Here is a 23,729-nt window from a genome sequence, read left to right as displayed (position 1 = left end):
ATGAAACTCGTAAGATTAATAGCTAATTATCATATATGCATTACTTTGTTGGAGTAACACCAGTCTAAATTTTTTTCACTTTTGGTTCGAGCGCAGTTCTTTCTTTACTGAAAAAGGAGATTTAGTCTGCCAAAAAAACTGACATGAACCACCATTTTTTATCAGTAATATGCTAAAGGAAAGCAAGAAGCTAGCATCAGAAGCCATTTATGTTCTTGAATGAACAAATTGAATACTTTTAATTCATAAAGGTGAAAGCTTTATATGACTGAGATGTGTGGGTCATCATCCCTCTGCTCCAGGTATTTCACCTTCCCATTTGTGGAAATGACTTTGGAGCAGGAGATGGAGTTTCTATACCAACCAGATAAGATGTGCCACTTCCTGGCTCACAATGGTTGGGTAATGGGTGATGATCCACTGCGCAACTTTGCTGAAGAAGGTAGAGGTGAAAGAACAGCCTAGCAAACAGAGATTGTTTATGATTAAACAGTAGTCTGTATGTAGGATTGTTGAGGTGTGTTTTCTGTGTAGGGTCCAATGTGTACCTCCGTCGGGAGCTAATCTGCTGGGGAGACAGTGTCAAGCTCCGTTATGGTAATGCACCCGAGGATTGCCCCTACCTGTGGGAGCACATGCAGAAATACACGGAAATTACTGCCAAATATTTCCATGGAGTCCGATTGGACAACTGCCACTCTACACCCTTGCATGTTGCTGAGGTACTGTCTACCGTTGTCACAAAATACTTCATCCTAAACCCAATGGAATTCAATAAAACCATTTTGCAATAATGTTGTTCTTAGCGTGTATTCACACCAGGAAAGTTCTTTGGTCCACTTGTTTGGGCCAGACCAAATGTGGACTTTTTATTGTTTGGTGCAGTTCGCTATCACATTGTACTTTCTGTAAGTGAACTGTACTGTAAACAAAGCCTCAATTGGACAAAAATGACTAGGGTGGGACAGAGCACGGCACCCAGAAATGGAATAAAACAATCATAGAAGTAATGGTTGCCGCATTTCTGTTCTGTAAATCTGCAGTAATAACTGCATTTTTGTGCAGTTATTACAGCTGCAAAATCATCGTGTCGAGTAAACCATTCAACACCAAAGCAGACCAAATATGGCAGGTGTGAATACACTCTTACAGACCTCAGAATTCTTGCCTGTGTTTGACACTGTTGTTAAATCAAGTTATTATTAAGAACTTGCAAAAAAAAATAAACAAAACAGAAAGCAGCATGATATATAATCTATGTGGATGGAACATTCTAATTTAAGCTTAATAATTAAATAGATGGAACATAACTGAATTGTGTCTGGAAACTCAGTTTTCTTTATTATTCTTTTATATATGCTGTATTTGTATTTTGCACTTCCCCAGTTTGATTGCATGTTTACAGTACTTTGCAAAGTATTCACATCTTTGAACTTTGTCAGGATTTTGTCACATTGCAACTATAATTCAGTTCAATTCTATTCAGTTTATTTATATAGTTCCAATTCACAACACACTTATAGCAGCATAACTACAGAGATTGCTCAGGATAGCCTAGCCTTAAAAGTAGACAGGGTGTCTGTCTCACGGACTAAAACTGGGAGCTGGTTCCGCAGGAGAGGAGCCTGATGACTAAAAGATCTCCCATTCTACTTCTAAAAACTTTAGGAACCACCAGTAAACCTGCAGTCTGAGAATGAAGTGCTCTGTTAGGAATACATGGAACAATCAGATCTCTGATTTATGATGGAGCTAGATCATTAAGGGCTTTATATATGAAGAGAATTTTTAATTCTATTCTGGATTTAACAGGGAGCCGATGAAGGGAAGCTAAAATAGGAGACATAGGTTCGCTCTATTTTCATCAGAACTCTTGCTGCAATTTTTTGGATCAGCTGAAGGCTTTTAACTGCATATTGTGGACATCCTAAAAAATTACAATAGTCCAGCCTTGAAGTAACAAATGCATGGACTAGATTTTCAGCGTCACTTCTGGATAGGATATTCCTAATTTGACAATGTTCCAGAGGTGAAACAAGGAAATCCTAGAAACCTGTTAAGTTTAATTTAATTAAGATGTCAAACTTTCTTTGTTGATAAATATGTTATATCCAGAACTCCTCAAGTGGTAAAGTTTGAACTTCACCTGGTCAAATTCTGTAAAACCCTGCAATTAAGTACCTTTTGCTGTCGATTATTAATCGATTTAATTGAAAAAATAATCAACAGATCAATCTATTATCTTTATATAAGTTCACTAGCTTTGGAAAAAAAAGTGAATCAGATGTCAAAGCGGCTTTAGGATTATGGGCATAGAGGTGGACGTAAAAATCTGAGAATTATTGGCTTGCAAGAGAAGCTGTAGGGGACAAATCCAACAACCTTTATGGAGTCCTGGATTTCCAAGCTTCTTCTGCTGGACACCAACATCAAGTTGGAGAGGGCACATAAGCTCCCTGGTCCCCAGACTTCAAGATTTTCACGCGCAATGATGGTGAGGTATTATAGCTTCAGTGATCCTCAAAGTGTGATGGATGTGGCCAGACGACTCAAAGACATCCGTCAGGACGTGGCGGGGGTCGCCTTTTTCCCGGTCTTTGCTGCTGCTACACAGAAAAGACAATGCGAATACGATCAGGCACGGAGGAAGCACCAGACTGTGGAGGGGGCTCGGTATGCCATGATCTACCCAACTTCTTTCAGGATTTGCATTTGGCATTAGGCAGGGGGTCCTCCACCTAAAAGCAGCATTTCTACCTGCTCTCTATGGTGTGATTTTAAGTTTAGGGGTTCTACTATGGTTTGCGAAGAACCTAGTGACCTAATGGCCACTGTGTAGCAGTACGCTTAGTTCTGTTGGCATACGTTTTATACTGTTCAAAGACATCTTGGATCTGAATTATGGATACGGATAACTATGCAACAGTGATGAGTAGCTGCACTTCAGGATCTGCTCTGTCCCTGTCTTAACTATGAGTACTCCCAGTATTAAACTTTGTACTTGGAATGTTCGGGGCATTCATCACCCAGCGAAGAGAACGTAAATCCTCACTGCTCTTAAAAAGGAAGGAGTGGAAATTGCCCTCTTATAGGACACCCATCTGAAGGACCTAGAACATCCTAAACGTAAACGGGACTGGGTGGGCCAACCTTTCTTTGCATCCTACACATCAAACAGTAGAGGGGTATGTATCCTGATAAATAAGAAATTGCCCTTTTAAACTTGAATTGTGTGAAGGACAGTGGTGGACAATATACAGTGGGGAGAACATGTATTTGATACACTGCCGATTTTGCAGGTTCTCCCACTTGCAAAGCATAGGTATTCTTCAACTGTGAGTGACGGAATCTAAAACAAAAATACTGAAAATCACATTGTGTGATTTTTAAGGAATTAATTTGCATTTTATTACATGGAATAAGTATTTGATACATCAGAAAAACAAAACTTAATATTTGGAACCGAAACCTTTGTTTGCAATTGCAAATATCAGACGCTTCCTGTAGTTCTTGACGAGGGTTGCACACATTGCAGCAGTGGTTTTGGACCAGTACTCCATACAGATCTTCTCCAGATCCTTTAGGTTTCAGGGCTGTCGCTGGGCAATACGGACTTTCAGCTCTTTCTAAAGATTTTCGATTGGGTTCAGGTGTGGAGACAAGCTAGGCTACTCCACGACCTTGAGATGCTTCTTACGTAACCACTCCTTAGTTGCCCTGGCTGTCTGCTTCGGGTTGTTGTCATACTGGAAGACCCAGCCACAACACATCTTTAGTGCCCTTACTGAGGGCAGGAGGTTGTTTGCTAAGATCTCCCGATACGTGGCCCCATTCATCCTCCCCTCAGTACGGTGCAGTCGTCCTGTCCCCTTTGCAGAAAAGCATCCCCAAAGAATGATGTTTAAACCTCCATGCTTCATGCTAGGGATGGTGTTCTTGGGGTTGTGCTCATCCTTCTTCCTCCAAACAAGGCGAGTGGAGTTTAGACCAAAAAGCTCTATTTTTGTCTCATCAGACCACTTGACCTTCTCACATTCCTCCTCTGGATCATCCAGATGGTCTGTGGCAAACTTCAGACGGGCCTGGACATGCGCTGGCTTGAGCACGGGGACCTTGCGTACACCGCAGGATTTTAATCCATGGCAGCGTAGTGTGTTACTAATGGTCTTCTTTGAGACTGTGGTTCCAGCTCTGTTCAGGTCATTAACTAGGTCCTGCCGTGTAGTTCTGGAATGATTTGTCACTTTCCTCATGATCATTGAAGCCCCGTGAGGTGAGATCTTGCATGGAGCCCCAGAACGAGGGATATTTACCGTCATGTTCTATTTTCTTATAATTGTGCCAACAGTTGTTACCTTCTCACCAAGCTGCCTGGCTGTTTTCCTGTAGCCCATCCCAGCCTTGTGCAGGTCTACTATTTTATCCTTGATGTCCTCACACAGCTCTCCGGTCATTTTGGAGAGGTTGGAGTTTGTTTGATTGAGTGTGTGGACAGGTGTCTTTTATACAGATAACGAGTTCAAACGGGTGCAGTTAATACAGGTAATGAGTGGAGAACAGGAAGGCTTCTTAAAGAACTACCAGGCCTGTGAGAGCCGGGATTTCTATTGGTTGTTAGGTGATCAAATATTTACAGTATTAAAAATCACACAACATGATTTTCTGGGTTTTTGTTTTAGATTCTATCACTCACAGTTGAAGAGTACTTATGATAAAAATTAAAGACTTCTAGATGCTTTGCAAGTGTGAAAACCTGCAAAATCAGCAGTGTATCAAATACTTGTTCTCCCCACTGTAACATATAGATTCTAATGTAGGATTGATGATTTTTGTAGGATCTGGACTCCTTTCTTTAAATATGTAGGTAAAAGACTCACATCTGTGTTATTAAAATGGATGTTAGATGACAATGAGGAAAATGGCTAACTAATCCTTTTGGATTGTATGGCTGGACATAATTTTATTTTCTTTTTGAGGGGCATAGTTTGTTTCTTTCTTTACTGATATACATGCACTGCATCACCGTCAATAGTAGTGGGACTGAGTGTTTCTTTTTTTGCTTATTTCTTTTTTTTATGTGTGATTGTGTTTATGTACGTAGATATATATACTTGTCACCCACATCCTCCGAGTTGTAGTCTCTTAGCTTATCACTATAGGGAGATGTTTTTCTGTAAGTATATTGTACTGAATATGTCACATCACAAGCAGTCAAAGATTTGTTTTTTTTTTGTGAACATGTTGTTTTGTTGTTCATGTTTATGTGAGAAAATGTAATAAGATATTAAGTTTAAAAAAATCATTAGTTGCAGCCCTACACTGAACACTGTGGTACTCCACAAGTAACCCTGGAGTTTCAAGATGATTTATCATTACATGAATAAACTGGAACCTGTCAGACAAATACGATTTAAACCAGCCTAGTGCTGTTCTCCTGGTCCCTACAGCTTGTTTCAGCCGTTCTAAGATAATATTGTTACGACTGTATTAAATACTGCACTGATATCTAACAAAGCACGCACAGTGTATTGTCTGAGGCCAAAAGAATATCATTAGTGACTTTCACCAGTGCTGACTGAAACTCTTCAGATCATTGCTGTAGAAATGTTCACACACTTGATTAGCAACTACTGTATTTTCTCAGGAATTTTAGATAACAATGAAAGATTGGATATGTAAGGTCTGTAATTTAGTAAGTCATCTTGATCAAGTGAAGGTTTCTTATGTAAATGTTTTATCACAGTTACCTTAAAAGACTACCTTAAGGTCTCACTTACTGAGGATGAAGTAGTCATGTTCAGGAGTATCTCAATGATTTTATTTTTAGTAGAATCAATTTAATTAAAACATAATCCCATAAAGTCATTACTGCTGAGAGCTAAAGGAATTGATGGCTCAACAGAGCTATGGCTCTGTGTAAGTTTAGCAATGGTACTAAAAAGAAATAACCTGTTCTAGCTTGGGGAACTGTCTCTTAATACAATAGCAGACCATTTTTAAAGATTAAGTTCTAGGTGTGTAGAGCTCCATTTTCACTCCAATTTTCTAACAGCGTGCTTTAAACTACGAAGCTCTGAATTAAACCAGGGAGCCAGTCTACTATGAATAATTACCTTCTTTTTCAAGGGGGGTACATTGTTTAATGCACCACTCAATGACAAAGTAACGCTATGAACAAGAGAATGAATTTGTGAAAGGAAAGAAACAAACTTTTGCCACCCACTGTGCTTTTCTGTGATAATGAGGAAATACAAAATGGAACAGATTGTTTAAAGGTTGTTAAAATATTTTCTGATAATGATCTACTATAATAAAATGTTCTTTCAGATGTGGAGTACTCAGTTAATTTAAACTCTAAGGTTATTAAAAATGGTCAGACAGAACTAGGTAATGAGGAAATATTATTTCTTTACATTCAGTACCATATATCAGCACAAGGTCCAGAGAAAGAAGACAAAGGTGGGTAGGTTTGCTAATGTTTTGAGTAAAGCCAGTTGAGTCTAAGATAGCATTAAAGGCTATATTTAAGCTATCATTTTAAGATGAGAAGTCAGATAACTGATCTAAAAATTGAGAATAAGGGCATTCAGATGTTAAAGTATTTTAATGGGATTTTAGGTGATAGACTAACACAAATTAAAACATTAGGGTGCAACAGTACACAAAAGTGATTTTTAATTTACTTCAATGAAGAGAAATTAATAAAAAGGGGCCACCATAAAGCTAATGGGGTTTTGTTTTTGGTTTGGATTTAGTTTTTTATTTTATTAATATAAGCGGGTACAGACAGACAGACGCAGGGATGATAAAAAAAAATTTAACAGCTTGAGAATGGTCAATGTTTATTTAGGAGACTGTGCAGACAATTGGGAATAAAAACGATTTAAAGACTGGGGTGCATGTTCACCATCTGGCAGGACTACCATAACTATTCTACCAGAGCTACAGTGATTTTGATCAAATCATATGCATGTTAGAATGGCCTAGCTCCAAATTTAATTAACATTCAATGGAAATATTTGACAGCTTATGCTCACAGAAGCTCTGCATCAAATCTGACTAAAAACCTGAAATTAATCCCCCCTGCCCCCCCCAAAAAAAAGAAATTGTGATTTTGTGAGAAAGTTTGTGTTCTATGACTACTTTTGCAGCGCAGTGCAGGTTGAATATTTGTTTTGACAAACTAATACAATTAAGTATTAAATATCGACACATCTTTATACCAGGGAGAGCTCTGATTTTCATCCAGATGATTCTATAATAACAGCATCCTGTTGTTCTCTCCCTGTCTGTGATGCTGTCCTTTTGTCTTGTTTAGTTCATGTTGGATGCAGCCAGAGTGGTCAGACCCAACCTGTATGTGATAGCTGAACTCTTTACCGGCAGCGAACCCGTAGACAATGTATTTGTTAACCGGCTGGGAATCAGCAGCCTTATAAGAGGTACATGCATTTATGAACTACCTTCTATTTTTGTTTGTCTTTTTCTTTTCATACTGCATATGACCTCTCCATGCCCAAACTTCCTCTGTGTGTTTTCCCTTGTTTTGATTGAATTACTACTCTGCTGCATGTGTTACTTGTTTTGAGGGCTGTTATCACTGACTGGCTTTTTGCCCCTCACAATACCCCCCTCACTCTGTCTTACCATTTTACCTTCCCATACTTCCTACACTGGTTCTGCTCCCCTTTTTCTGGTTTGCATTGCTGTTGCTCTTTATAGTTTATGTTGGATGTGGCCAGAGGTGAGTGTCCTAGTCTGTACGTGGTTGCTGAACTGTTCACTGGCAGCGAGGAGCTGGATAACATCTTTGTTACCAGACTAGGGATTACATCGCTCATACGAAGTACAGTACTATACGTGCTCAGTACACACATTGTTATGCATAGGCAACCTATGATGTGTACTTTTTTATTTCACTTCAATTCCGTTCATTGCCAATTCACACCAATATCTTTAGGCACTATTTAGGACTAAGCAGGTCCAAATAATAAATGAATAAAAGGGGTTTTGAGAAGGAAATGTGCCTTATTTAGTGTTTATAATTACTTGGGTATTATTGACATATTAATCATGGATGAGCTACTTAGACTTGCTTCTTCCATTCAGTCTGTCACTACCTTTATTCAATCTGAGGAGAATACCTGTGCCTATGAAAGGTAAAGAAAAAACTGTAAAGTCAGTTGTCTGAAATATTATTTGGAAAACAACGCACTAGGGAACTCTGTAATCACAAAGAAGATTCAAGAACCATCACTATGTTAAAGATAAATCCTTAAACACCTGTCCAACAGATGTGCCTTTATCAGAGAGCCCTATCCAGTGAAGACTGTATTGACAGAAACACAGAGGCTACATTGATAACTACTTGTAAGCCACAAAAACAGATTAGGGAAATTTCTAGAGTGTCCTAGACAAACAAGATTAATCTGGATCTGAGTGATTGAAAGAGAAGGGGCTGAAGAGATCAAGAAACTGGAAATATTTTAAGAGGTGTTGCTCATTTTTAAACATGGTGGTGGGGTGGTTATGTTTTACTGACAAATTTCAAATTAGTGGTTAGTGGGAGCAGTTTAGTTAAATAAAAAGGGCAACAGTAAGTGAATTCATTCTGTCTTAATAAAGCAGGGAATATCTAAGTGAAGACCTTAGTGTCCTCTCATTTAAAATTCTCTATTACAGTGAATCCCTCCAGACCCTTACCAGAATACTAGTGCACTAGTGGGGTCCAAGTAGCTCAAGAGCTGCTGCTAGTAAAGCAAAAATGAGAGAAAAGAAAAAATAAGAATAAGTGAGAGCAGCAGAGAGATTTAAAATTTTGGAATGAGTTGTGACACATCTGGTTTTACCTAACCCTTCTCACCTCCCCTCGCCCTGTTGCCAGAGGCCATGTCGGCGGGTGACAGCCATGAAGAGGGCCGACTGGTGTATCGCTATGGTGGAGAGCCAGTCGGAGCCTTCGTTCAGCCTACCCTGCGTCCTCTGATGCCCTCCATTGCTCACGCCATGTTCCTGGATGTCACACATGACAACGAGTGCCCCATACAGGTTGGTCTGTGGCTGCTTCATATAAGACTGTACTTACTGGGGATGCTTGGAACTACCGTATTTTCCGCACTATAAGGCGCACCGGATTATAAGGTGCACCTTCAATGAATGGCCTATTTTAGAACTGTTTTCATATATAGGGCGCACCGGATTATAAGGCGCATAGAATAGAAGCTACTGCAGTCAAACGTTTGACTGGGGTTGCGTTATGCATCCACTAGATGGAGCTGTGCTAAAGAGAATGTCAATAAAACAGTCAGATAAGTCAGTCAGTCAAACTTTATTAATACACTACAAACCAGCGTTCTGATAACTCCATTCACTCTCATGGTAAGGTCTCCTCTACATAGAATTCTATTGAATAGAGCCAACCGCACGTTAGGAATGCATTGGAGTCTATGAAGTTGAAGTTGAAATCAAACGTTAGTTAAAACGTGAAAGGAAACTTTTCCCTGATTCAGTAAACACGTAAAAGAAACAGTTTGATGCACTAAATCAAACGTTAGTACATTCACAATATAGTAGTGTTAACTGTTGAATTCTCTCGTTGCTGCTCTATTCCCATGTTCGACTGCGTAGCTGACAGCCTTGAGTTTGAACTCAGCATCGTAAGCGTGTCTCTTGAAAGGTGCAATTTTGGGGTCGTTATACACACACAAGTGGTGTTGGACTAGGAGTAAGCACAGTACAGGTGTTTACCGCTATTACTTCGGCGACACCCCTGACTACGGTAGCCGTAATGCTGCGAGCGGTGCGGCTTTGTAGTTTACTAGTCGTACTGAAACATTTTGACATAGCGGCGTGTACAACCAGTATGGATCAACCAATTAACCAATTGATCCATATATAAGGCGCTCCGGATTACAAGGCGCACTGTCATTTTTTGAGAAAATTAATGGTTTTTAAGTGCGCCTTATAGTGCGGAAAATACGGTATTTGTTTAATTTCACCTGAGCTTTAATTTGAACGTTCTTGACCAAGAAGCAGTTACCAGCTTTCTTTGGTTGGTCTGTTTGCAGGTACGGTCAGCCCTCGACTCTTTGCCCAGTTCTGCTGTCGTCTCCATGGCCTGCTGTGCTACTGGCTCCACCAGAGGATATGATGAACTGGTGCCACATCAGGTTAATTTAGATCACACAGGCACACTCTTTACTTGCTTACTTTTTATTTCAGCTTGTAGTTTAGAAGGCTGGATCTGGAGGTGTCTCAATACTAAACCAGGGAAGCTTTTGCTTCAAATGCAGCTGTGAATGTTGATCTTTATTGATATCAACATTTAGCTATCAGTCAGCTTAAAAAATGTGGCATGCTGCAGCTGATATTGTAAAGGAAATTTTGATGCAAATACCTGTGCTGCAACATAAGTATATTTGCTTTATTAGAGAGTTTCTGTTTGCTTTTTTCAAATTATTTGTGCACTAATATTTTCACAGCAGACTTTTTGGAATTTAGCTTTTCTTTGCTTTAAACCTAAGACAGAAATATATAAATTTGAAACAAGTTGCTTTCATGCCTTTCTGTTGAGGACAGATTTCTGTGGTGAAAGAGGAGCGTTTTTACCCCAAGTGGAATCCCTCTACAGCTCCCACCTCCACTTGGGAAGTTGGGTTTCAGAGTGGCATCATTGCTGGGAAACTGGCTCTTAACAAACTGCACCAGGAGCTGGCAGCCCAGGGATTTATACAGGTACAGAGCACTTCCCAAAGCTACTATTGCACAAAATGTCAACTCATACTGACGTCATTATACCTATTTAAAGCAACATGTCAAACATTCTCCATCATTCAGGTATATGTGGATCAGGTTGATGCAGATATTGTTGCCATTACCCGTCACTGTCCCAGCACACACCAGTCTGTGGTAACAGTGAGCAGGACAGCCTTCAAGAACCCTAAAACATACCAGTACGACAACAATGTCCCACCTATTTTCATACCTGGTAAGGCGGCAACTTCATCATCTTTGTAAAAATTGCTATAACCCATAGGGAAAAAAATAATTATTTCTCTTCTCTTCAGGCAAGATTGAAGAAATTGTACTTGAGGCAAGGACAGTGGAGAGGGAATCTGAGAGTTACAAGAAGCATGAGAAATACATCAATGGCATGCCAGAATACACAGTGGAAATAAAAGAGCATATACCGGTAAAACATTTTTGTGAAAACTGTTGATGTCTTTCTGGGTAGAGGTTTGAAGGTATTGGATTTTTTTCTTTTGACCTGATGCCTTGGGCGAATAACCACAGGGAGAGCAATTGTAAAAGTATATTTATATATCTATAGATAGATAGATAAATATGTACATATATGTATGTATATGTGTATATATACTACATCTATATCTATCTATATATATAGATATATATATATCTATATATAGATATATATATATATCTATATATAGATATATATATATCAATATCTATATATATCTATATATCAATATAGATATATATAGATATAAATATTGATATAGATAGATAGATAGATAGATAGATAGATAGATAGATAGATAGATAGATAGATAGATAGATAGATAGATAGATAGATAGATAGATAGATAGATAGATAGATAGATAGATAGATAGATAGATAGATAGATAGATAGATAGATAGATAGATAGATAGATAGAGTGCCTTGCGAAAGTATTCGGCCCCTTGAACTTTAGTTCAGGCTTCAAACATAAAGATATAAAATTCAAATCTTTTGTGAAGAATCAACAACAAGTGGGACACAATCGTGAAGTGGAATGAAATTTATTGAATGTGTCAAACTTGTTTAACAAATAAAAAACTGAAAAGTGGGGCGCGCAATATTATTCGGCGCCCTTGCTTTAATACTTTGTAGCGCCACCCTTTGCTGCAATTACAGCTGCAAGTCGCTTGGGGTATGTTTTTATCAGTTTTGCACATCGAGAGAATGAAATTCTTGCCCATTCTTCCTTGCAAAACAGCTCGAACTCAGTGAGGTTGGATGGAGAGCGTTCGTGAACAGCAGTCTTCAGCTCTTTCCATAGATTCTCGATTGGATTCAGGTCTGGACTTTGACTTGGCCATTCCAACACCTGGATATGTGTATTTGTGAACCATTCCATTGTAGATTTGGCTTTATATTTTGGATCATGGTCTTGTTGGAAGATAAATCTCCATCCCAGTCTCAGGTCTCTTGCAGACTCCAACAAGTTTTCTTCCAGAATGATCCTGTATTTGGCCCCATCCATCTTCCCATCAATTTTGACCATCTTCCCTGTCCCTCCTGACGAAAAGTAGGCCCAAACCATGATGCTGCCACCACCATGTTTGACAGTGGGGATGGTGTGTTCAGGGTGATGAGCTGTGTTGCTTTTATGCCAAACATATTGTTTTGCATTGTGGCCAAGCAGTTCGATTTTGGTTTCATCTGACCAGAGCACCTTCTTCCTCATGTTTGGTGTGTCTCCCAGGTGGCTTGTGGCAAACATTAAACGAGACTTTTTATGGATGTCTTTGAGAAATGGCTTTCTTCTTGCCACTCTTCCATAAAGGCCAGATTTGTGCAGTGTACGACTGATTGTTGTCCTATGGACAGACTCTCCCACCTCAGCTGTAGATCTCTGCAGTTCATCCAGAGTGATCATGGGCCTCTTGACTGCATCTCAGATCGGTCTTCTCCGTTGTTCACGATGAACGTTTAGAGGGACGGCCGGGTCTTGGTAGATTTCCAGTGGTCTGATATTCCTTCCATTTCAATATGATTGCTTGCACAGTTCTTCTTGGGATGTTTAAAGCTTGGGAAATCTTTTTGTATCCTAATCCGGCTTTAAACTTCTCCATAATAGTATCTCAGACCTGCCTGGTGTGTTCCTTGGTCTTCATGATGCTCTCTGCGCTTTGGACAGAACCCTGAGACTATCACAGAGCAGGTGCATTTATATGGAGACTTGATTACACACAGGTGCATTCTATTTATCATCATCAGTCATTTGGGACAACATTGGATCATTCAGAGATCCTCACTGATGTAAAACAAGCCAATAAATTCAAGCCGAACATAGAAACATGTAAAATACTAACCACTGTCTCATATTTTCCCAATAAAACAAACTGGACGAGGAAACCTTGGACAGCCTGGAGAGCTACGTGGACGTATGTTTTGATAACATTGTAATGCGCAAGCCACAAAAATCTCCACCCATGGCCATACCAACATCAAAACACACCTGTTCAGAGTGCTTGGCCGACACCTCCACTATCTCTCCAGAGAAAAGCTACGCTGATATCCTGGACTCTATCGATAAGAAGCTAACCAGCCTGGATGCCCGTCTCGCCCTGGTGGAAGTTCTCCACAGGGAATTTCAAGCTCTGAGGGAGTCTCTGGAATTTATCCAAGAACAACTCGCTTCGCTAACAGCTGAGAACCAAACACTGAGGGATAGCGTGAAAACACTCACCAATGGAATGACACAGCTGTCTGGAGAAAATAAAAAAATGAAGGAGACCATCCTAGATATACAAGCCCGGGGCACGCGGGACAACCTTGTTTTCGCCGGTATCCCGGAACGGGCAGAGGAGGACGCCAAATCCACGGTCCGTGAATTTCTCCAACGTCAGCTAAAACTCCCAAGTGACGAGGTAAAAAACATCACTTTCCATCGTGTTCACCGGCTCGGAGGTAAGAAACCCGAACACAGCCGATCTCGGCCAATTGTAGCAAAATTCGAGCACTATAAACAAAAAGAGCAGGTCAAAAGTCGGGGCAGAGAGCTGCGGGGAACGAACTTCAGTGTTAATGACCAGTTCCCAAAAGAGATCCTCGATCGGAGATGAGTTTTATCCCCAATTAGGGAGAAATATATCAGCGAAGGCATCAGAGCTACAGTGGCTGTAGACAAACTTTATATCAATGGTCAGTTGTTTAGAGATCGGGAAATCACTCCCTGGCTTTATTAGGAGCAACAGCAGGTTAATCTATAACATGTAACACTGGTTAGATAAGAGGTCAGATATCTGGCAAATGTAATGTAAAACACAGCTCAGCATGTTGTTTACATTGTTTGATGTGGGTGGGCCCAAGGCTGGGCTATTGGGTATCTGCTCCTTTTTTTGTCTCCTCATCTTCCTCTCATTTACATTTGTTACCACCCCTCTCTGTCACTCTCTTTTCTCTCTGTCACACACAAAAAGCACACTCACACACACACAAATATCTATTAACATAACCTTATATCTCTCACCCCCTCTTACCCAAAGCAGCCTCTTAATTTTCTATCTTTTTCCCTGCCATATCTCTGCTTCTGGACTTCATATCAGGCAACCCCAAGCACTGATGATGATTTCACTTGGGTCTATCTGTTTTCGTGGTGACATGCACTGTACAATGTTAGCGGTACATGCGCAACTATGGGCACACTAAGGTTTCTCACATGGAATGTGCATGGAGCCGGCACCAGAGAGAAAAAGTAAAAAAAAATTAATCAGCTTAAAAGACTACAGGCAGACGTCTTATTCCAAGAGATTCATAAATCTGCCACAGCTGCAAATGATCTTATATCACCTGAGTTTCCTAATTTGTTTTCTGCCTGCTATAATTCTAGGCAAAGGGGAGTAGCAATCTTAATTCACAAAAATGTTAACTTTACAGTATTAGACACAGTTACAGATCCAGAGGGTAAATTTATAATAATAAAAATATCTATACATAATCAAAAGATATGTATTGTCAGTATATATGCCCCAAATGTTGATGACCCCCATTCTTCCATTCTTTTGTGTCTAAACACTTGGATTGCTCACTTCTTCTTGGGGGCGATCTCAACTTTGGTCTAAACGAAGAAATAGACAGGCGGAGTACAACAGGGAATCAGTGCAGTTGGCAATCAATAAATATAGTTAGACAGTACATGAGTGATTACGGACTTTGTGATGCATGGCGATCTCTTCACCCTAATCACAGAGAATATACATTCTTCTCACATGTCCATCAATCTTACTCACATCTGGATTATTTCTTAGTCAGCAGCTCGTTGTTGACTGACATTTCAGACACTGAGATACACTCTATAGCTGTCAGCGATCATGCACCTGATATTAAAGGCATAAAATGCAGGAATATTGAACATAAAATATGTCTTTATGCAAATGTATTACTCTTTCTCCAGCATTTGCAAACCTCTGTCGCTCAGGTGATTGGATTGATAAATTCTTTCTCAAGAATTTCAGACTATTCTATAAATTTGTTAAAATCGACAGTTCTTCCAATTAATTGTTCTTTCAACAATTTTTCTAATATACAACTACAATCAGGGAATATTACATATTTGGGCATTAATGTGTCTTAGATTGGCAGATTTAACAAATCTAAACCACATCCCGCTCTTAAAAAAAGTGGAAGATGATCTCGCTAGATGGAAATCTCTACCCATATCACTCATGGGCAGGGTTGCTTCAATAAAAATTATGGTCTTGCCAAAAATCAATTACTTTTTCTCAATGATTCCGAATAAACCGTCATCTGACTGGTTTAGATCACTGGACTCCTCCATCACTAAATTTCTCTGGAAAGATAAGCCCCCACGTATTAACCTAAAAACGCTACAAAAGACCAAAGATAAAGGAGGACTAGATCTGCCTAACTTTCATCTTTACTTCTTAGCTAACAGGCTACATTACATCTCAAAATGGTTTAAACACAGTCCTCTAGATGAACCCTGGCTAGACGTAGAACAGACATTATGTAATAATATAAAGATTTCCGATCTACCATTTATTAGCTCAAATATAAAACGGCATGTATTCAATTCAATTCAAAGATACTTTATTAATCCCCGAGGGGAAATTAGAATTCCAGTACAACCCATCCAAACATACATCGTGACACAAGACAAGGGGGGGACGGGTCACCGAGGCTTTGCTACCCACTCACAGGTGCTGCCCTTGCTAGATGAGAAAAGAGGCCACATTAGGTAAGTGGAGGGAAAAAATCATATTTCACATTTTATCCTTAGCAGGATAGTTTGAGATTGCAAAAAACTTCAGCACAAAGAAGCAACAAGTTTACAAAACAACATCAAGCCAGGAACGGTGAAGGAGGTGTGAGGGGGTGCATATGTTTATCTTGAGCATGTGTGTGTGTGTGTGTGTGCAAGTGAGTGTGTGCAAGTAAGTCCATGAAGCACTGTCACAGAGGCCATTGTCCTTAATGGTACGTTGGAATGTTCATCAACCGGCCACACAGTTCTGAGCAGGTCCACAGATGTCCTCAAGGAAGGGAGGGGGCAGAGCGTCATGTTTACATAACTTCCAGGAGAGGTTGAAGATAGCCAGCCATCAAGGCCGTGAAGAGGAGTCAGATTCAGAAAAACAATAATTATTTGGGTTAGGCTGACTCTTTCCGTCAGCCTTGAGAGTCTCGCTGGTGCTTCTCAAAGGCGAATCCAAACAGCCAAATTCCTGGTCTTTCGCCAGATCCGAGCGAACAACTTTCTCCAAGATTTATCCCATTTCACCCCTGAGTCCAGGAACTGCAACCTGCCTGCGATCCTGTGTAAGGATCACATCCAGTCTGCGATTCAGCTCACGTAACATCTCAGTCTGAGTGCTGATCGCCCTGAAGATCCCATCACACATGCCATGCAGCCTCACAATTGCCAGAACAGCTGCTGACATTCTCCGAATTTCTCAATATGCCAGGTAACCGCTGACTCCAAAAAGCAGAAATCCTGATATCAAACATCCAATTATATATATATACAGGGGTTGGACAATAAAACTGAAACACCTGTCATTTTAGTGTGGGAGGTTTCATGGCTAAGTTGGACCAGCCTGGTAGCCAGTCTTCATTGATTGCACATTGTACCCATAAGAGCAGAGTGTGAAGGTTCAATTAGCAGGGTAAGAGCACAGTTTTGCTCAAAATATTGAAATGCACACAACATTATGGGTGACATACCAGAGTTCAAAAGAGAACAAATTGTTGTTGCACATTTTGCTGGCGCATCTGTGACCAAGACAGTAAGTCTTTGTGATGTATCAAGAGCCACGGTATCCAGGGTAATGTCAGCATACCACCAAGAAGGACGAACCACAGGATTAACTGTGGATGCAAGAGGAAGCTGTCTGAAAGGAATGTTCGGGTGCTAACCCGGATTGTATCTAAAAAACATAAAACCATGGCTGTCCAAATCACGGCCGAATTAAATGTGCACCTCAACTCTCCTGTTTCCACCAGAAATGTCCGTCGGGAGCTCCACAGGGTCAATATACACAGCCGGGCTGCTATAACCAAACCTTTGGTCACTCATGCCAATGCCAAACGTCGGTTTCAATGGTGCAAGGAGCGCAAATCTTGTGAATCATGTGAAACATGTATTGTTCTCCGATGAGTCCATCTTTACTGTGTTCCCCACATCCGGGAGAGTTACGGTGTGGAGAAGCCCCAAAGAAGCGTACCACCCAGACTGTTGCATGCCCAGAGTGAAGCATGGGGGTGGATCAGTGATGGTTTGGGCTGCCATATCATGGCATTCCCTTGGCCCAATACTTGTGCTAGATGGGTGCATCACTGCCAAAGACGACCAAACCATTCTTGAGGACCATGTGCATCCAATGTTTCAAACATTGTATCCTGAAGGCGGTGCTGTGTATCAGAATGGCAATGCACCAATACACACAGCAAGACTGGTGAAAGATTGGTTTGATGAACATGAAAGTGAAGTTGAACATCTCCCATGGCCTGCACAGTCACCAGATCTAAATATTATTGAGCCACTTTGGGGTGTTTTGGAGGAGCGAGTCAGGAAACGTTTTCCTCCACCAGTATCACGTAGTGACCTGGCCACTATCCTGCAAGAAGAATGGCTTAAAATCCCTCTGACCACTGTGCAGGACTTGTATATGTCATTCCCAAGACGAATTGACGCTGTATTGGCGGCAAAAGAAGGCCCTACACCATACTAATAAATTAATGTGGTCTAAAACCATTTGTTTCAGTTTCATTGACCAACCCCTGTATCTTCCACACCCTCGACTGACATTATCAACAAACACACAATCCTCCACTTCTGCCAGGAGTCCATTGTGTATCCAGAGAAAAACGTCCCGTCCGGACAAGTGGGCTCTCCTTCACCCTGGCTTCGCCTCAAGAAAATTTGATCAATTGCATTGTGAGAGCAGCTGACCAAATCCATAACTCAAAATTTGGAAAATATGCTAAAAGAGGCTCCAAAAAGAAGACAAGACACAGAGCTGAAGCAGGGCAGATATGGGAGGGGTGCGGGAGACAGAGAAAATCGTCCTCCTCCACCGAGAGCAGAAAGAAAAAGATGTATGCTTCAAAAACCTGAACGTCAGCACCTCTCTGACGGCATGGTGGGAATATCTAAAAATGACAGGGTCTTCACTAATCCCATGCAGACGTACACCCATCTGGAACAACCCTGATATCCTACAAAGAAATAATATGATAAATGTTCCATATTGGAGGAGTAAAGGAATTGAATACCTGGAACATACAGTACAGACCAAAAGTTTGGACACACCTTCTCATTCAAAGAGTTGTCTTTATTTTCATGACTATGAATATTGTAACTTCACACTGAAGGCATCAAAACTATGAATTAACACATGTGGAATTATATACTGAACAAAAAAGTGTGAAACTGAAAATATGTCTTATATTTTATGTTCTTCAAAGTAGCTACCTTTTCCTTTGATTACTGCTCCGCACACTCTTGGCATTCTGTTGATGAGCTTCAAGAGGTAGTCACCTGAAGTGGTTTTCCAACAGTCTTGAAGGAGTTCCCAGAGATGCTAAGCACTTGTTGGCCCTTTTGTCTTCACTCTGCGGTCCAGCTCAACCCAAACAATCTCGACTGCGTTCAGGTCTGGTGACTGTGGAGGCCAGGTCATCTGGCGCAGCACCCCGTCACTCTCCTTCTTGGTCAAATAGCCCTTACACAGCCTGGAGGTGTGTTTGGGGTCATTGTCCTGCTGAAAAATAAATGATGGTCCAACTAAACGCAAACCAGATGGAATAGCATGCTGCTGCAAGATGCTGCGGTAACCATGCTGGGTATGCCTTCAATTTTGAATAAATCCCCAACAGTGTCACCAGCAAAGCACCCCCACACGATCACACCTCCTCCTCCATGCTTCACGGTGGGAACCAGGCATGTAGAGTCCATCCGTTCACCTCTTCTGCACCGCACAAAGACACGGTGGATGGAACCAAAGATCCCAAACATGGACTCATCTCACCAAAGCACAGATTTCTGGTCTAATGTCCATTCCTTGTGTTCTTTAGCCCAAACAAGTCTCTTCTGCTTGTTGCCTGTCCTCGCAGTGGTTTCCTAGCAGCTATTTTACCATGGAGGCCTGATTCACACAGTCTCCTCTGAACAGTTGTTCTAGAGATGTGTCTGGTGCTAGAACTCTGGGGGGCATTGACCTGTTCATCTGAGCTACTGTTAACCTGCGATTTCTGAGGCTGGTGACTCGGATGAACTTATCGTCCGCAGCAGAGGTGACTCTTGGTCTTCCTTTCCTGGGGCGGTCCTCATGTGAGCCAGTTTCTTTGTAGCGCTTGATGGTTTTTGCGACTGCACTTGGGGACACTTTCAAAGTTTTCCCAATTGTTCGGACTGACTGACCTTCCTTTCTTAAAGTAATGATGGCCACTCGTTTTTCTTTACTTAGCTGCTTTTTTCTTGCCATAATACCAATTCTAACAGTCTATTCAGTAGGACTATCAGCTGTGTACTGTATCCACCTCCTCCACAACACAACTGATGGTCCCAACCCCATTTATAAGGCTTGAAATCCCACTTATTAAACCTGACAGGCCACACCTGTGAAGTTAAAACCATTTCAGGTGACTACCTCTTGAAGCTCATCAACAGAATGCCAAGAGTGTGCGAAGCAGTAATCAAAGCAAAAGGTGGCTACTTTGAAGAACCTAGAATATAAGACATATTTTCAGTTGTTTCACACTTTTTTGTTCGGTATATAATTCCACATGTGTTAATTCATAGTTTTGATGCCTTCAGTGTGAAGCTACCGTATCCATAGTCACGAAAATAAAGAAAACTCTTTGAATGAGAAAGTGTGTCCAAACCTTTGGTCTGTACTGTATATTTGAAGGAATTCAGTTCATCCCATTTAAGAGATTAATTATACAATACGGGATGGACAAGAATACATTTTTAGAATATCAACAAATTACATCTATAATAAAAAATAAATTTAGACTTAATAACGTTGGGTTACAAATGCCATCAATTGTGCTAGAGTTCCTAAAACTCAACCCCCCCAAATTAATGTCTAAAATATACAGGGCACTGTCTAATATAGATGAATCAATTTCCCTTCCTATTACAAAATGGAAGGTGGACTTATCAGTTAACTGATATGTTAACAGATATGTTCCAGAACTTTTAAACTGACAAGTAACTCCAGTTTGCAATTAATACAATATAAAATCCTTCATAGAGTATACTATACAGGTCAACGGATGTTAAGGATGGGCTTGGCACCTTCCAATACTTGCTTACACTGCACAAGCAATATACCAGACAATTACATCTGTTGTATGTACACCTGTTCAGGGGTTCTGGTGCCTGATATGTGAAGACTTATCAAAGTGTCTGAGATGTAATATTTCACCTTCCCCTTCAGTTTTCTTGTTGGGCAACTTAGATGATGTCATCATAGAGACAAATTCAGTTCACATGGTTTTCACTGCCTTATACATCGGTAAGAAAACTATCCTCATGAACTGAAAAAATAAAAACCTTCTTAATATTAATCAGTATAGAAATTAGAAGTTGGATTATATAAGCCTTGAGACAGCCTCTGCCTCCACGTCAGATCAATCTCTGGGCTCCTTTAATCGGCTACATCACCTAGTGGGGGTGGGGCGCCCTTGGCTTCATCCTGTGGGGCATTGTGGCGGATTCGGAAGGGTGTCTGGGTTGGAGCATTTGGGGTGTCGCTGGGCTGGGATCGCAGGGGGGTTCTGGCGCTGGGGTCGTTTGGTCTTGGGTGGTCTTGAGCTTTGCGTGCAGCTTTTGCTTTGGGTGCTCTTTGCTAGGAGGGGGTGGTGGCAGACCCTCTTCCCCACCGTTTTTTTATTTTTAAATGCACACTACAACAACACGCATCAACACCACATTTGAGCTGGTGGAGGCAGGCTTGGGGTCTTTTCACACTCCCGTTCGCTATTTCCCATCTGTGGTCGGAGGCCATGAGAGGGAGTGGACCTGGGATTATAGAGTATGCATGGGGAGTGTGAGTGAGTGTATGACGTCCATTGTTGTTTATCTTTACGTTGGGTGTGAGTGATTTTATGTGTATGCACGAGGGTGGGAGTGGGTGATTATGACTGTGTGTGCCTGTTGTGTGGGGGAGAAATAGGCCCCCCATATAATGGGGGGCCTATTTCCCCGCCACACTACCTGCCGGTGGTTGGAGTCTCTGCCCGCTGGTGTACTTGTGGTTCTCGGTGTCCAGGGCCGGGTGCTTTGGTGTGCTGGCTCACTCCCGGTGGCTGCTTGCTGGGGCCTGGCCCCCTGGGCTCTGTCGGGCCTCTGCTTGGAGGGTGGTGTGTCCCGGGGCTTTTGTCCCACTTGTTGTTGATTCTTCACCAAAAATTTGAATTTTATATCTTTATGTTTGAAGCCTGAAATGTGGCAATAGGTTGAAAAGTTCAAGGGGGCACAATACTTTCGCAAGGCACTGTGTGTATATATATATATATATATATATATATATATATATATATATATATATATATATATATATATATATATATATATATATATATATATATATATATGTGTGTGTGTGTCTGTATATATACACTGCTCAAAAAAATAAAGGGAACACTTAAGCAACACAATATAACTCCAAGTAAATCAAACATCTGTGATCGACTGTTCATTTAGGAAGCAATGCTGATTGACAATCAATTTCACACGCTGTTGTGCAAATGGAATAGACAACAGGGGGAAATCTTTGGCGATTAGCAAGACACACTCAATAAAGGAGTGTTGTCAGCAGTTCCTGCAAGATGAAGACATTGAAGTTATGGACTGGCCCGCCTGTTCTCCAGACCTGAATCCGATTGAGCACATCTGGGACATCATGTCTCGCTCCATCCACCAACGTCACATTGCACCACAGACTGTCAAGGAGTTGGTGGATGCTTTAGTCCAGGTCTGGTAGGAGATCCCTCAGGAGACCATCCGCCATCTCATCAGGAGCATGCCCAGGTGTTGTAGGGAGGTCATACAGGCACGTGGTGGCCACACACAATACTGAGCCTCATTTTGACTTGTTTTAAAGACGTTACATCAAAGTTGGATCAGCCTCTAGTGTGTTTTTTCACTTTAATTATGTATGTGACTCCAAATCCAGGCCGCCATTGGTTAATAAATTTGATTTCCATTGATGATTTTTGTGTGATTTTGTTGTCAGCACATTCAACTTTGTACAGAACAAAGTATTCATTGAGAATATTTCATTCATTCAGATCAAGGATGTGTTATTTGATATATGTGTTACTTTATTTTTTGAGCAGTGTGTATGTATGTATGTGTGTGTGTGTATTTATATATATATATATATATATATAGCTACACTCACCGGTGACTTTATTAGGTACATCTGTCCAACTGCTCATTAACGCAAATTTCTAATCAGCTAATCACATGGCAGCAAATCAATGCATTTAAGGCATGTAGACATGGTCAAGATGATCTCCTGAAGTTCAAACTGAGCATCAGAATGGTGAAGAAAGGTGATTTAAGTGACTTTGAACGTGGCATGGTTGTTGGTGCCAAACAGGCTGTTCTGAGTATGTCAGAAACTGCTGATCTAGTGGGATTTCCACGCACTACCATCTCTAGGGTCTAGAGAGAATGGTCCGAAAAAGAGAAAGTATCCAGTGAGCGGCAGTTCTGTGAGCGCAAATGTCTTATCTATGTCTGAGGAGAATGGCCAGACTGGTTCGAGCAACAAAAACTCAAATAACCACACGTTACAACCAAGGCATACAGAAGAGCATCTCTGAATGCACAACACGTTGAACCTTGAGGCGGATGGGCTACAGCAGCAGAAGACCACACCGGGTGCCACTTCTGTCAGCTAAGAGCAGGAAACTGAAGCTACAATTCGCACAGACTCACCAAAATTGGACAATAGAAGATTGGAAAAACGTTACCTGGTCTGATGAGTCTCGATTTCTGCTGCAACATTTAGATGGTAGGGTCAGAATTTGGCGTCAACAGCATGAAAGCATGGATCCATCCTGCCTTGTATCAACGGTTCAGGCTGCTGGTGGTGGTGTAATGGTGTGAGGGATATTTTCTTGGCGCACTTTGGGCCCCTTAGTACCAGTTGAGCATCGTGTCAACGCCATATATGAGTATTGATGCTGACAATGTGCATCTCTTTATGACCACAGTGTACCCATCTTCTGATGGTTACTTCCAGCAGGATAACGTGCCATGTCATAAAGCACAAATCATCTCAGACTGTTGAACATGACATTGAGTTCACTGTACTCAAATGGTCTCCACAGAGACATACATCCCAAAGGTGCCCCAATAGGGCACCTTTGGGATGTATGTGGTGGAATGGGAAATTCACATCATGGATGTGCCGCCGACAAATATGCAGCATCTGTGTGATGCTATCATGTCAATATGGA

The 23,729-nt window shown here is 41.1% G+C and overlaps 1 protein-coding gene across 2 annotated transcripts in view; it reads left to right on the top strand.

Annotated features, from left to right (window-relative positions):
- Window positions 1-23,729, top strand: part of agla (amylo-alpha-1, 6-glucosidase, 4-alpha-glucanotransferase a) — a 90,801-nt gene that overhangs the window by 27,770 nt on the left and 39,302 nt on the right. Inside the window, exons 11-18 of one of the 2 annotated variants that reach the window (XM_047367754.1) lie at window positions 303-442; window positions 535-722; window positions 7,319-7,442; window positions 8,885-9,048; window positions 10,068-10,169; window positions 10,579-10,734; window positions 10,837-10,987; window positions 11,067-11,191. In XM_047367754.1, coding sequence (XP_047223710.1) covers window positions 303-442; window positions 535-722; window positions 7,319-7,442; window positions 8,885-9,048; window positions 10,068-10,169; window positions 10,579-10,734; window positions 10,837-10,987; window positions 11,067-11,191 — 1,150 coding nt within the window. Of the gene's footprint in view, window positions 1-302; window positions 449-534; window positions 723-7,318; window positions 7,443-8,884; window positions 9,049-10,067; window positions 10,170-10,578; window positions 10,735-10,836; window positions 10,988-11,066; window positions 11,192-23,729 lie in introns of both variants that reach the window. The other variant, XM_047367753.1, reaches the window with a different exon arrangement.

This window comes from Girardinichthys multiradiatus, chromosome 6 (genome assembly GCF_021462225.1).
Source record: "Girardinichthys multiradiatus isolate DD_20200921_A chromosome 6, DD_fGirMul_XY1, whole genome shotgun sequence".
NCBI classification, from domain to species: Eukaryota; Metazoa; Chordata; class Actinopteri; order Cyprinodontiformes; family Goodeidae; genus Girardinichthys; species Girardinichthys multiradiatus.
Note: the sequence above shows the minus strand (reverse complement) of the source record. Positions and strands in the feature narration are given on the sequence as shown.